A 13,134-nucleotide genomic window follows, 5' to 3' on the forward strand; every position below is an offset into this window, starting at 1 on the left:
CAGCGTTGGTGGCTTTACAATGTCCGGGATCACGCCTCATAAAGAGTGTGTTTGGCTTTGCGCTCCAAAGCCTGCTGTTACGCATCACTGGCTGCAATCTGTGTTTACATCTCTAGCTTCAGCAGCCTCGCTTTGAAAGGTAAGCAAGCACTGAGAAAACAATACTTCCACTTGACAGACTCCATTAAGCAACATTTTCAAAGTCTTTAATTTTCAATTATTCCCCCCCCCCCCCCCCCCCCAAAAAAAAAAAGAAAAGAAAATCTCTCTGGCCTCAAAGAAAACCTCAATTGTCACTGAAGTTCACCTTTCCGTAGACACTGGGGTCTGGGAACATCATTTTCTGATCAGACAGCAGTTCGTCAGTGACAGTGAGCTCCTCCAGCTCGGTCGTGAAGTGATCAGTGCTTTCCACCATTGATGTATCCTTGACAGCGCTGTAGGTGAGGGCCACGCTGTAGGTGGCGGGTTTATCCGAGCCTTTCCTCCCACAGCGGCAGATCTTGCGGAAAGCGGCACGAAACTTCTGAGACATGGCATTGTAGATGACTGGGTTGATGGCGCTGTTGAGGTAGATGCAGATTTTGCAGAAAAGCACGAACCAGCTGTCCAAATAGGCCTTGTCCAGGAAGGAGTTGACCACCACCAGAGTGCGGTACGGCATCCAGAGCAGGGCGAAGAGGATTACCACCACTGCCAGCATCTTGGTCACCTGCAGTGGGAAGGAAGGAGAAATATGAGAACTGCTCCTGCATATGGGGAAGCTGGTTTTATTTATTAATGCAGACTTGTGACCACACAGTATTTCTTGTGTTTTATGATGGTCAGTGTCCCCTCGACCGAGGGATATGACGGACTACTCATTGGTAACCAACCCGTCTTGCTCGTTGTCTTTAAAACCCCTGGAGGGCCTTGGGTCGATTTGTGGCTATTTTTGGCTATTTTCAAATTTTGATTACCTGCCATTTGCACAGTGTTGAATGGAATATAGCGAAAGTCTGCAAAAAAAAGTTTGGTCACATTTACTGTTAAAATTTCAGTATGACTTCCGGAAATTAGCTTCAGTGGCTAAGCTAGCGATAAACTTACGCTATTGGACCTAGGGTCGATTTGTGCCCCATTGAAACCCATTATAAACGCTATTTTTCACTGCAGGATTTATACCGTTAACATCTGGGCGATGGCTTAGGTTTCGTTTTTGTTTTGGAGAAGAGGCCTTAGAATTGTAATTTTTTTATTTGTCCACCGGGTGGTGCCCTTGCTCCACATTTGACCCGGGGCTGGAAAACAGCGGGCTGCTTAAAGAGACCTGCGGGGAATGAAGCGTCATTTCCGGCGTGCTGCAGCGGCTTCGCCCGCTGATCGTGCGGGACCATTTTTGGGTCCCTAGGACCATGAGAGGGTGCTTTTTTTTTTTTAGTCAACAGGAAATGACGTATTTGTTGTCACGTGGTATCGGACGTGTGGGCTGGAAAAAGCAGTCCCCGGTGATCGTGCCCCGGTGATCGTCGCGACTTACCCCGGAGACATGCACTTATTTCGGCCTAGAGGAGGAGCATTTGCCGCCTGGAGACCATTTTCTGGTCCTGAAAAAAAAAAAAAAAGGCGATCGAAATGACTGTTTGTGCCAATCTTTAGTCCATCTAAAGGCCTAATTATAATAACAATCAAATATTACTTCAAATGTTTTTTTGGGAAAATATTTAGTTTTTTAGTTTTTTTTTTAGTTTTTTTGTAATTTAAAGGGTTAAAACAACGAAAATATAATTAAAACTTTATATGAATATTTCAGGGAGAAGTAGTTTTAAAAGACTGACCAATTTAAAGTGAAAAAAAAAATTAATATTTAATATTTTTATTGCACTTTTTGGGCGTGGTCGATAGTGTGCATTTTATGAAATGCGCTCCTGGAAAAAAAATAAAAGGCGATCGAAATGACTCTTGGTGCCAATCTTTAGTCCATCCAAAGGCCTAATTATAATAACAATTGAATATTACCTCAAATGTTTTTTTTGGAAAATATTCAAGTTTTTTGTTTTTTGGGGCAAAAAAAGCAGTGCGCTCATGTGACGAAACCGGGATATAAAGGGTTAAAATCCGCGAAATGTAATTAAAACTTGACATGAATATTTCAAGGAGAAGTAGGTCTAAAAGATTGGCTAATTTAAAGTGGAAAAAAATATTAATATATAAATTTTTTATAGCACTTTTTTGGGCGTGGTCGATTTGTGGCTCTAAGACCAATAGTGTATGCATTTTTCTAAGACTCTCCATCGAGGATGATGTAAAAGGAAAGAAAACTTCTAAGCACTCAAGAACTCCCACTCCAAACTTCTGCTTCAGATAGAAGAGGTTGCGATAATAAATGTAGCTTTGATTTTAATTAAAAATCTTTCCACGAGCCTTTTGGCTGTCACACTCTGGGAGCTACTTTCAGCCTACGCTTTGTTGATTTCAGGCATGAAGCCAGCAGCAGGAGTAGAATATTTCTAGCAGCAGCCTCCTGGTAACATAACCTTCAACCACCACAACACAACATTCATATACACGCACGGTTTAACTACATTTCTAACATGTGCTGAGAAATACTTGTAAGTGAGCAACGCCAAGGGAGTGTCTCCTTTCCTAAATCATCAGTGGACCAGAACTGCATTAGCACAATGATTATGAGTATGACTTGTTCACTGTAATTGTATTATTTTATTTTGCAACAACTAAAATAATATTTAGGCTTTTTTGATCTCAACTCCTCTCCATTCCTTTTTATTGAATAAGCGCCCTCTGCTGCACCAAGGTGGGAGGTGTGGTTCAATTTGCATATTCATTTCCTGTGCATACTAAATGATATTGCAGAGGTACTTCTAACACATGGAGGGGCTATCTTTATGGTGTGGAAAACATTCAAAATTTGTAATTGTGATGAGGTCATTGTTTTTATCTTTTGCTATTTTTCATAAGAATGTTAATTTGTTTCATTTCATTTCTTTGCAATCGTAGAATAAGAAGTCCATCTTTCGGTTTTTGATTGCACTCAGAAGAAACCTTCAGTTTTCACATGTTGTAGAGCTTATACCAAATTAACTAACAAAACAATCACTATAATTATACTTATTTTTAATGAAGAAATGTTAAAAACTCCTTTGTATACTGAAAATGACAACTATTTCCACTCCTAATTACTTTAAAATATTCACTTTGTCTTTTAATAACTGGTATTAAAATGTCTGTAGAATGTGACTAGGTTTATTCATTCATTTATATTTGAATAATTTTACGAACCCGTGCAAAAAAATTGCAACATCTCGCTGAATGAGCAGAGTAAAAACATCCTGGTTCTCATCCTCCCCACGCTCACACACCACCCACCTGTCTGCGGGAGGTCGCGGTGGAGCTGGAGTGTCGAGAGTTTTTACAACTGGTGCTCTTGTTGATGGCGTGGTTGTTGTGTCCGTTCTTCTTCTTGTCTTTAGGGTCGGAGGGCAGCGGGTTGAGGAAGAGGATCCTGGCGATGAGGCCGTACAGAACCGCGGAGAGCAGCAGCGGCAGCACGAAAAAGACGCCGAAATCAAAAAAGTAAATGGGTAAATAAAACTTCCTGGCAACTCTGTAGGCGCAGGTGACGATGGTGATGTTTTTGTACACCGTTTCCTGGATGTTTGACAGATAAAACCACATCAAGCAGTAAATGGAAGTGAAAGCCCAGACGAACAAAATGATCTTTTTTGCTCTGGACAGCGTGCACAGAAACTGGGCTTTAATCGGGTGGCAGATGGCGATGTATCTCTCGATAGTGAAAGCTGTTATGGAGCAAGAGGAGGCGTTGATCCCGAGGTACTGAAAGTAGGTGATGCAGAGGCACCCATAGCGGCCAAACACCCAAGATACGAAGATACTTTCCGGAATAGCTGGCAAACCAGCCGTTGTGAGCACCATCAGGTCAGCCACAGCCAAACTCACCAGGTAGCAGTTGGTGGGAGTCCTCATATGTTTAGTAGTGAGCACCACCAGGATCACCATAACATTGCCAACAATTCCTAGAGCACAAATCATGAAGAGCAGACAACTGCTAATCACTTTGTACTGAATGCTGTGGTCCACCCATGTCGGTAAAGTATTGTTCTCCAATGGAGCTGATGTGAAGTTTTCCATCTCGTTTAAAAGGTTCAAATAAATGAGGAATTTGTTTGTTTGTTTGTTTTTAAAAAAGAGGCTTTGCAGTGTTCTCGCGCACCAGCCCGGTTTTACGCGCGATAGAAGTTAGAAGTCCAAAAACTTTACAGGTCTGGAAAGTCAATATGAAACGCACACACACAAAGTAAAGGACAGACGAAAGCTTGCGATGCACGTTGAAAAACGACGAAGTGACAAAGAGCTGCTCGGACTCTGCTTTAATTCCGTCGCAGTGCTGTGCGTAAAAGGCGACGCGCTACCTTATTCTCGTCGGAACAACTGTGCCTGGCGGACAGATGGAGGTTTGCTTTTTGAGCCTTCCTTTTGGCACGAGCAGTCATACGCATGCGAGGGGATTAGCCCATGATTACATTTTCCAAACCAGACCTCCCCCATCAACAAAACCAGCTGGCCAAGCGGCAAAATGTTAGAATGTTTTCCTGTTTATCTGATATTTGATTATTACCACTGCATGAATCAGTGTTAGTGCTGCCGCTCATAATGATGAATAAAACATTTACAAATTTGTCACAGTTCGTTGATTTGCTGTCTTGCGCAACAGCCTGTCACTTAAACTTCATGAACGGCGCTCTTTTTTCTTTTCTTTTTCTTTTTCTTTTTTTTTTTTACGCTAATCAGCATGTACACTCTTCCAGGTGAACATGAAGGCGGAGGTTGGAAAAGTGCATGCTGTTTTGAAGTATGGCCGAACATATTCAGAAAACATTTCCTGTGATGCATGTGCAAAAAGAAGGCGTCAATATGAACAAATTTTTGAGCCTCAATCCTCGATTTCTTTATTACTTAAAGACTGCTGTATACCAAATGCTCTAAAATCACTCATAGAAATGAGCTCAGGGATTACTGAAAATGAGTCCTGCGTTTGAGTCCCCATGAAAGCCACTTTAACTTCCATCTAAAAATGTTTTGGTTTGACTACAAATCACTGGTCAGCTCTATTTTTATCTTGTCTTTTAATTAATTTTAATCCTTAAAAAAAACTTCAGTTGTTTTATCAGCAATATCACAGCTGCAGCCTGAAAACACTGTGCTTGAAGTCTTTGTGATATATAAATATGGGTGTGACCAGGTGTACAGCTACTGAAAAATAAATGTCAAGTCAGCTGAGAAGAAAAATATATAAATTATATTGTTTTGTTGTCTGTTTATAATGGACATATGTTTGTGCAGTGGTCAGCACAGTTGTCCTGGTATTGAATCCCTGGGCCTCTCCATGTGAAGTTTGCATATTCTCCCTGTTTGAGCATGGGTTCTCTTAGGGATCTCTTCCTCCCTCAGTCCAAAGGCATCCATGCTGGGTTAATTGGTGACTCTAAATCGGCTGTAGGCGTGAATGGTTTTCTGTCTCTCAGCCCTACAACAGATTGGTGACCTGTTCAGGGTGTAGCTTGCTTTTCGTCCTATCGGATAGGCTCCAGAGGAGCTCTGAAGTGAAGTAGTTGAAGATGAATGGATGGATCAATGAATGAATTTTAATGGAAAGATTTAAGAGATTAAAGATTTAAGAGACGGACACTTCTGTTAAAGTACACCCTGCTTTTTTTGTACCCTTCTGCAGACATGTTTCTTTTAACCTCCCCCACACACACTGGTGCTCCGCCAGGGATCCAGTGGATTTTGCTCTGGGAGGGTCACACTACAACTTTTATTTTCCCCTTTTTATTTTCATTCGACAGCCTCTTTGCTTTGGATTATCCTACTCTGTGTCTTCTGCATGTATTCCAGCATGAATACATCACTTTACCGTTCCTACCTCTGTGCTTTATTGTAGCTTCAGTGCAGCTCAAACCTTTTGCTATCAGATTCACAAAGGTTTAATTCGTTTAATTAAACCTTTAATTTTCTCATTCAGAAAAAATTCTTGTGAAGCTTCACTCCTTCTGCGCTTGTTCTTTCTCAGATATAGTCCTTGCTGTCTTATTCTTATGAATGCTTTCCACCATATAGCTCTCCCTCTTGAGCTGATTGTACGTCAGATGACTTATGAACTGTGCTGTATTATAGAAACGTTCATGGATCTCGTAGGCAATTCAAGTTGATCACTCTTGTCTGATTTTCTTTATTTTAGTCATATTTTACAGTCTAATATGCATCAAATGTTTCTGGTTCTGCTTGCACTCAGTGACAAATCTTGTATTTTTTGTCACTGTTATTTTAAAACTACAAACCCAATTAAAGAGGAGCTCAATCTTCCCTGCACTCATTTTTATAATTCTAGTTGCTTTTGAAGAAGCCTTTTAATGGTAATTTAGAGTCAGTGCTTGAAATCCATGCATATATATACTCCATCCTATAAAGATAGATAATCAGCTTGTGTCCAAATACTTTTTGCTACTATACCAAAAGCTACGTCTAGTTATTCTAAAACATATATATCTTTCTGCATATTCCCACAGTGGATTAAACATCTGCTACTGAAATCTGAGCCCATACATCATAGTTTAAGAGTTTAATACTAATATTTTTGGTCAATGAACGTATCATGTAGTGCAGTGATTTATCAGCACCACGTTCCACCCTGCAGATTTAATCAGCTCACTTCGTGCTGATGCGGTAAATTTCATTATAGAAAACGATTACAGTTGGAAGAAGATGTGAAAAGCACAAAAAGACAGATCAGCAGTGACCTGTATTAACTGCCATGCTGTCCAACAATCTGTGGCTGCCTGTTCTCAGCACAATACTGTGGAGGTGGCAAACTCTCCTCCACACCAACTGTGCATATTCTCCAGGAACTGAGCAGAAAATGGTGACGATCACGCCAACACTCACACTTTTCACACGATTGTGCTTCGAGGCCTGAAGCTGCCAGCCGTCCATCCCGAGCAACAGGTGGAAATTACATAATGATGACGCCCCCTTTTCTCCCATGATTCCCGTCATCTTTAGCTCAGCTTTTTTTCATCCTTCTCCTTCTTGGTTTTGGATGATATTAGTAGAAACTAACCTGCTGTCAGTGACTCAGTTTCCAAGACTGTAAATTAGTTTCTTTATCTTTTTTCCTAAATTAAGAGTTAACTGTCTTTACTTTAGAGTGGAAGCTATAAGTCTACGTTGAAAGGATATTAAAATAGATTTAAAATGATTTATCTGCTAATTAATAAATACTAAAATGAGAATTTTTGAGCCTTTAATCAGTTACAAGAAAAACCTCCGCCTTATCATTGCAGCAACCTCTCCTGTCTCCAAATTACTTTATATATTCAGACATAAATTAACTTGATTGTCTGAGAGATATCATTGCTTTGTATTCAGTTCCTGTTTAAACATCTTCACTTGATTACATTATTCAAATCACAGGAGCTCGTGCCACAGAGAAAAGTAATATGTAGAAATGAAAGGAAAGAGTTTTACTGCCCCCTAAAGGACATAGCTGGGCAGTACCAAATGTGTGACAAGAGCAAACAGTTCATCACAACTGACACAAGATCATTCCTTCCGTTTGTACATTTAAAGTTGCACCATTTATTTTAGCTGTAGTACTGAATTTAGCTCAAGGAGCATATAGATCCCTACACAATTATCAAGGGATGTTATATTGTGACACAAAGACCAAACAATAGTAGAGAAAGAACCCATGTGCACACACACAGGAAGACTTTCTAATGAAGAGAGACTTCCAGGAGAATCAGGCTCAGGGTGGGGCAGCTGCTCGGTTTGGGGTGTGAGAGGAAAGAGAAGAGAAAAACACAAAAGCACAAACAAACAGGACAAAACATAAACTACAAACCTGCAATACTGGCATACAAGCACATTGGTATTACAAAGAGGCAGCCTGAATCTGAAGCAGCCCACCTTACTTTCAAATTAATGCACAGATTAGCATCGTCTTACTGCTCTGAACTTGAACTTACTCCCACTAGAAGTTTGCTTAACAGATGCTTCGGTTTAAAACACAGAGGAGATCTCGCAGTAGGAGTGGCTACTGTAAATGATCTGAAAACCCATTTTCAGACTCAATTCTAATGGCTTTTTTCTTGTTACTGTTTAATTGTTTTTTCCCATTTATTTTATGATTTATTTCATGTTTTCAAAAGTTTTATTTTATTATTTTAGTTGTATAGTACTTTGTTCCACACCTCACGTGTTTAAATGTCCTTGTAAATAAATTTGTTTGACTAACTTAAGGATAGTTCACTCAGATTATCATAAGTCTAAAAGCTGAGAAGGTTTCTGTCTCCTGAATCCATTGACAGTGGAGGAGAGGGTCCTGACAGCCTCTGCCTCTCATTCTACTTTTGGAAGCTCTGCTGGAATCATATGATGAGGTCTTTAAGGTCTGTCTATTCAGAGAAGCCTGAATTTTTAGCGAACTATAGGCCTATTTCCAAGCTGCCTTTAGTCTCCAAGGTTTTAGAGAAAATTGTTTTTAGTCAACTGAAAGATTTTCTAGATGAAAATGGAATCTTTGAGGTTTTTCAGTCAGGTTTTAAAACCCTTCACAGCACAGAATCTGCATTACTAAGGGTTTTTAATGACATCCTTCTGGCATGTGATTCTGGTAACCATGTTGTTCTTGTCTTGCTTGACCTAACTGCTGCCTTTGACACAGTAGACCACAATATTTTAATTTCTCGATTACATGATGTAGTGGGTATTGGTGGCACTGCACTCAATTGGTTTAGGTCTTATTTGTCAGATAGAACTTTCTCTGTCAGCCTTCTCGGTTACGAATCATCTTCTGCTCCTCTGTCATGTGGTGTCCCACAGGGCTCAATTTTAGGGCCACTGCTCTTTTCTCTGTATCTACTGCCTCTGGGTTCTATCCTTAGAAGGCATGGGATCTCATTTCACTGTTATGCCGATGACTGCCAAATTTATTTGACACTAAAACGCAAGGATGCCATCTCCATAAAACCTCTCTTGACATGTCTAGATGACATTAAAGCTTGGTTGGCTCGAAACTTTTTAAATTTTAATAAAAAGAAAACAGAAGTGTTGGTGTTTGGACCCAGTGGTCCCTGTGAGTCCTCCTCTGTTGTTTTAGGATCCCTGGAAGTCTATTTTAAATCTGTTGTTACTGACCTTGGTTTTAAGTTGGACAGTGATTTTAAATTGGACAACCAAATCAGAGCAGTGGTGAAGTCCAGTTTTTATCATTTAAGGTGACTGGCAAGACTAAAATCTTTTCTTTCGAGGCAGCACCTTGAAACAGTGATCCATGCTTTTATTTCTTCCCGCCTGGACTACTGTAACTCACTTTATGTGGGGGTCAGTCAGTCATTGCTCTCACGTCTGCAGCTGGTTCAAAATGCGGCTGCACGACTCCTAACAGGAACTCGAAAAAGAGAGCATATAACCCCCGTGCTGGCCTCTCTGCACTGGCTGCCTGTGTCTTTTAGAGTTAATTTTAAAATTCTTATGTTTGTTTTTAAATGTCTACACAGTCTTGCCCCGCCTTACCTCTCTGAGCTTCTTCATCCCCACATACCCTGTCGGTCTCTCAGGTCAGCTGACCAGCTGCTCCTGGAGGTACCGAGATCCAGGAGGAAGCTCAGAGGGGACAGGGCCTTCTCTATTGTGGCTCCAAAATTATGGAATAATTTGCCCATGCATGTTAGAGAGGCCCCTTCACTGTCCACTTTTAAATCACGTCTTAAAACCCACTTTTATTCCTTGGCTTTTAACCTCAGTGAGACTTAGTTTCTTTTTTAATGCAGTAGTTATTTAATTAATGATTTCACTCTTCTTTTATTTGTTTTTTATTTATATCTCATGTAATTTTATTTTACAGTTCCAATGTACAGCACTTTGTGTCAGCTGTGGTTGTTTTAAAGTGCTTTATAAATAAAGTTGATGATGATGATGATGATGAATTACAGCCTCAAAGTAACAAAAGCTTTGTCATACGTTATTCTGAATTTGTCGTGCTCAAGTTAATCTTCATGTCTCACTGTTATTTGTCTCTTGGCCTGTTTTGTTTTGATGGTTGTGTCCTGTTGCAGTTTTACTTCCTTTTCTCCTTCAGTGTGATTATCTGCTTTGCGTTTATTAGTCTCACTTGTGTTTGATTGCATTCACACGTATCTTTTTCCTGGCTATTTCTCCTCTGCATACATGTAGTCTTTCCCCTTCTTATGATCTCTGTTTGTCTCTGATCTCCTGGAATTTGTACTTGCTTTGGACTTTTGAATTGTTCTAATCAAAGATTCATTTTTTGTTACTTTGTTTGCACAACTTGCATTTCAGTGCTCTCTGCAGTCCACTCCCAACAGAATTAACGCCATTAACAATGTTTCTTTACAGATATTTTGAGAACTTCTGATGCAAAATCCAGTGAATCCAGTGACTCTGTAATTAAGTAGAAAATTCTAGAATGAATAATCAGATATTTCTCTTTAGTTAATGTATTTATGAGCTTTACTCTTTCACTACCATTTTAATAGTCATTGCTCACCCTCTTTGCTTTGTGGTTACTTGTTCTCGGTGCAGTGCTGTTTTGCTCATGACTTTTTCACAACTTCTGTATTCTTATCCAACCATTAGGTCAACTCTGTGGAGCACTTTGGTCAGTTTTTATTGTATAATGTGCTTTGCAGATAAAAGTTCTGCTGCTCCCTGCTGTCTACTGCTGCAAAGCTATTAAACAATGATTTTAAAAACATTCCAATAAGTTATTGTACTGCTGAGGGAAGCGCAGGTCACTGCTTATAAAAGACCGGCCACAACTGATACAGCAGAGATCAATCACAGCATTCCCAACCGTTTTCCTAACTGCTTGTCCAGGTGGGATTACTCTATTCCTGCTGTCATGGGGAGAGATTTCAGGTGCACCCTGGACTGGTTGACATATTTACATCTATGTCACTTGTGAATCACCAGTTAATCACCTAACATGCATGTCTTTGGACTGTGGGAGAAAGGGAGAGGAGGCGGAGAATACCCAAACTGGCAAAGAGAGAACATGAAAACTCTACACAGAAAGGCCCCAGCCGGAGAGGAGGCTTAAACCAGGAGCATTTTTGTGAGATAAAAATGTCAAATTCCAGATTTTCAGTGTTAAATTTGACGATGATTTGATGATGACACAACAGCGCTTCCCACGTTTACAGGAAGAGACGCATAACACCAGAGGCAGCGTAAGATCCAATCTCTAAATCTTCAAATCTTCAAAGCCAGAATTAAATATGTGAAGGTAGACAATGAAGTGACCAAGAAAACAAAAACGAAGAAAAAGAATAAGATCAAAGAGGTTAAACAGGAATTAGTGGGAAACATGAGAAAACTTCCAAAAGTTCAAATACTGTCTGGAAGTACAGACAATTTGATCAAGAGCTAGGCCACTCCTGAAAAACCTCCTCTCTCTGGCATACATCTGTAAATGCCTGCTTACGCCACACACCCATTTGGTTTCATTTCTGGTTGTCAGCCTCTCTCAAAGTTATCAGGAGGATCTGTGAAGCCCGGAGCTGCCAGCGATCCTCTGATGCCTTCCTCAAAATTGCAGCCTGTGGCTTAGCGTTTTGCTTCATTATCAATAAATCTTTTTCATTCATTGCTAGTGAAATATATGTTATAATATAACATACATGACTGTAAGCTTGATATGTGTTAAAAGATGGATGGATACTTCCAGGCTGGAAGTAAAGCTGAAGGATGAAACAGTGTGAACAATTTAAAGATTAAACAGAAGTAGAGACTCATGTCAAAACAAAAAATCCCAATGTGGTTAATTTCTCTCGCTTCACAAAGCTCCTAAAAACCCTCAGAGGACGTAAAACTGTTTTCATGGGCCAGCCGCAGCCTCCAAGATGAGACAGCGAGATCTCCTGTGTGAAACCACTGAAGTGTTCCTTGAAAGAAAAAGCATAGAGTAAAACCTGCTGAACTTCTGTACGTCACCCAGGAAGTAACAGGAGCCGCAAAATGTTATTTTTGTCCCATTTATATTTAGAAAGGTGTATAGAAAGGAAAAAGAAGCAAAGGAGACAAATCTGCAGAAATTCAACAGATTAAGCTGAGCAGGAGGGCTTGATGGTGTCTGAGCTCGAAAACATTTAGCTACCGTATTTCCCACAGTAAGTGGATCACTAATTACAAACACAAGTGTTGCTCAGGTTTGACAAAATGCTATAAAAGATGCCAGCGAGAGAAAGATTGGATGCTCTGCAGGTGTCTGATGAATATGGATGTATTGTAAGCCTGTAACATATGTATTTATCAGTGCGTCCGTGTCTCTTCTCAAAGCGCTATAAACATAAAAGTGGCCGTTCTGTTTGAGTTATATTACAGCTTCACAATGTGCGCAGCAATCCAACACAGGCCCACTCATATAGTGCACAGTAAATAAAAAAAAATGCATTTGTCAGCTGTGTGTGTGTTTGGGGGCGGGGCTGGTGGGGTGTCAGGCTTGCTTTTGTATTTCATCACACATACACTGTATATGCCATAAATCCCTCAGTGCATAAGAGCATTTTAAAATGTAAAATGACCTTTGACCACTCTGATTTACCGAGACGCTGGCAGGTCATTTTAAAGGAACTTAGTCCAAGCCAGCCGAGACCCATATGGCTGTCAGCTTTGCACGCACACACACACTAAAGAGTCATGACTCACGTCTAGTCATAAACAAGCTACCCGCCGCTCTGACCCTGACCTCCTTCAATTAATGGTAAGTACACTGTGGGGTCCAGTATATAACATCCACCGACAGAAAGCTTCACTCCTACTCATAAGGCAGCTCTCTTGTTTTCTTCACCGCCCTGGTAGTCACTTCCTCAGTACGACACACACACACACACACAGCTGCACGATAAATGCAGAGGGAGCCTGATTGTGTTCATCACAACAGCAGAATGCTGCATTTGCTCTGGGCAGCATTCAGGTGTGACAGTGTGGAGGTATGTGGGTGTGAAAAAAATCACATTCATAATTCATTAAGTTATGAATGTGCTCATTGCGATGTAACCCAAGGTCTCCAAACACAGCGTTAAACTGTAAATT

At 40.4% G+C, this 13,134-nt stretch overlaps 1 protein-coding gene across 1 annotated transcript; it reads right to left on the bottom strand.

Moving 5' to 3' along the window:
* Positions 1 to 257: 257 nt before the first annotated feature.
* trhrb (thyrotropin-releasing hormone receptor b) lies at positions 258 to 4,569 on the bottom strand. The gene is made up of 2 exons (XM_085446260.1): positions 3,367 to 4,569; positions 258 to 712 (listed from the first exon to the last, which is right to left on the bottom strand). The coding sequence occupies exons 1-2, from the start codon at positions 4,147 to 4,149 to the stop codon at positions 287 to 289; spliced, it is 1,209 nt and encodes a 402-aa protein (XP_085302386.1). The 5' UTR covers positions 4,150 to 4,569; the 3' UTR covers positions 258 to 286.
* Between the last annotated feature and the right edge of the window lie 8,565 nt (positions 4,570 to 13,134).

Source organism: Copadichromis virginalis, linkage group LG22 (genome assembly GCF_057382275.1).
Source record: "Copadichromis virginalis isolate Kocher_CV1m ecotype Utaka linkage group LG22, C_Virginalis_male_GT1.1, whole genome shotgun sequence".
In the NCBI taxonomy this organism is placed as follows: Eukaryota; Metazoa; Chordata; class Actinopteri; order Cichliformes; family Cichlidae; genus Copadichromis; species Copadichromis virginalis.

Coding starts and splice junctions, on each gene's coding strand:
- trhrb (XM_085446260.1), bottom strand. CDS start 4,149: ATGGAAAACTTCACATCAGCTCCATTGGAGAACAATACTTTACCGACA. Junction 713..3,366: donor CCGCGACCTCCCGCAGACAG/GTGGGTGGTGTG, acceptor TTCCCACTGCAG/GTGACCAAGATGCTGGCAGT.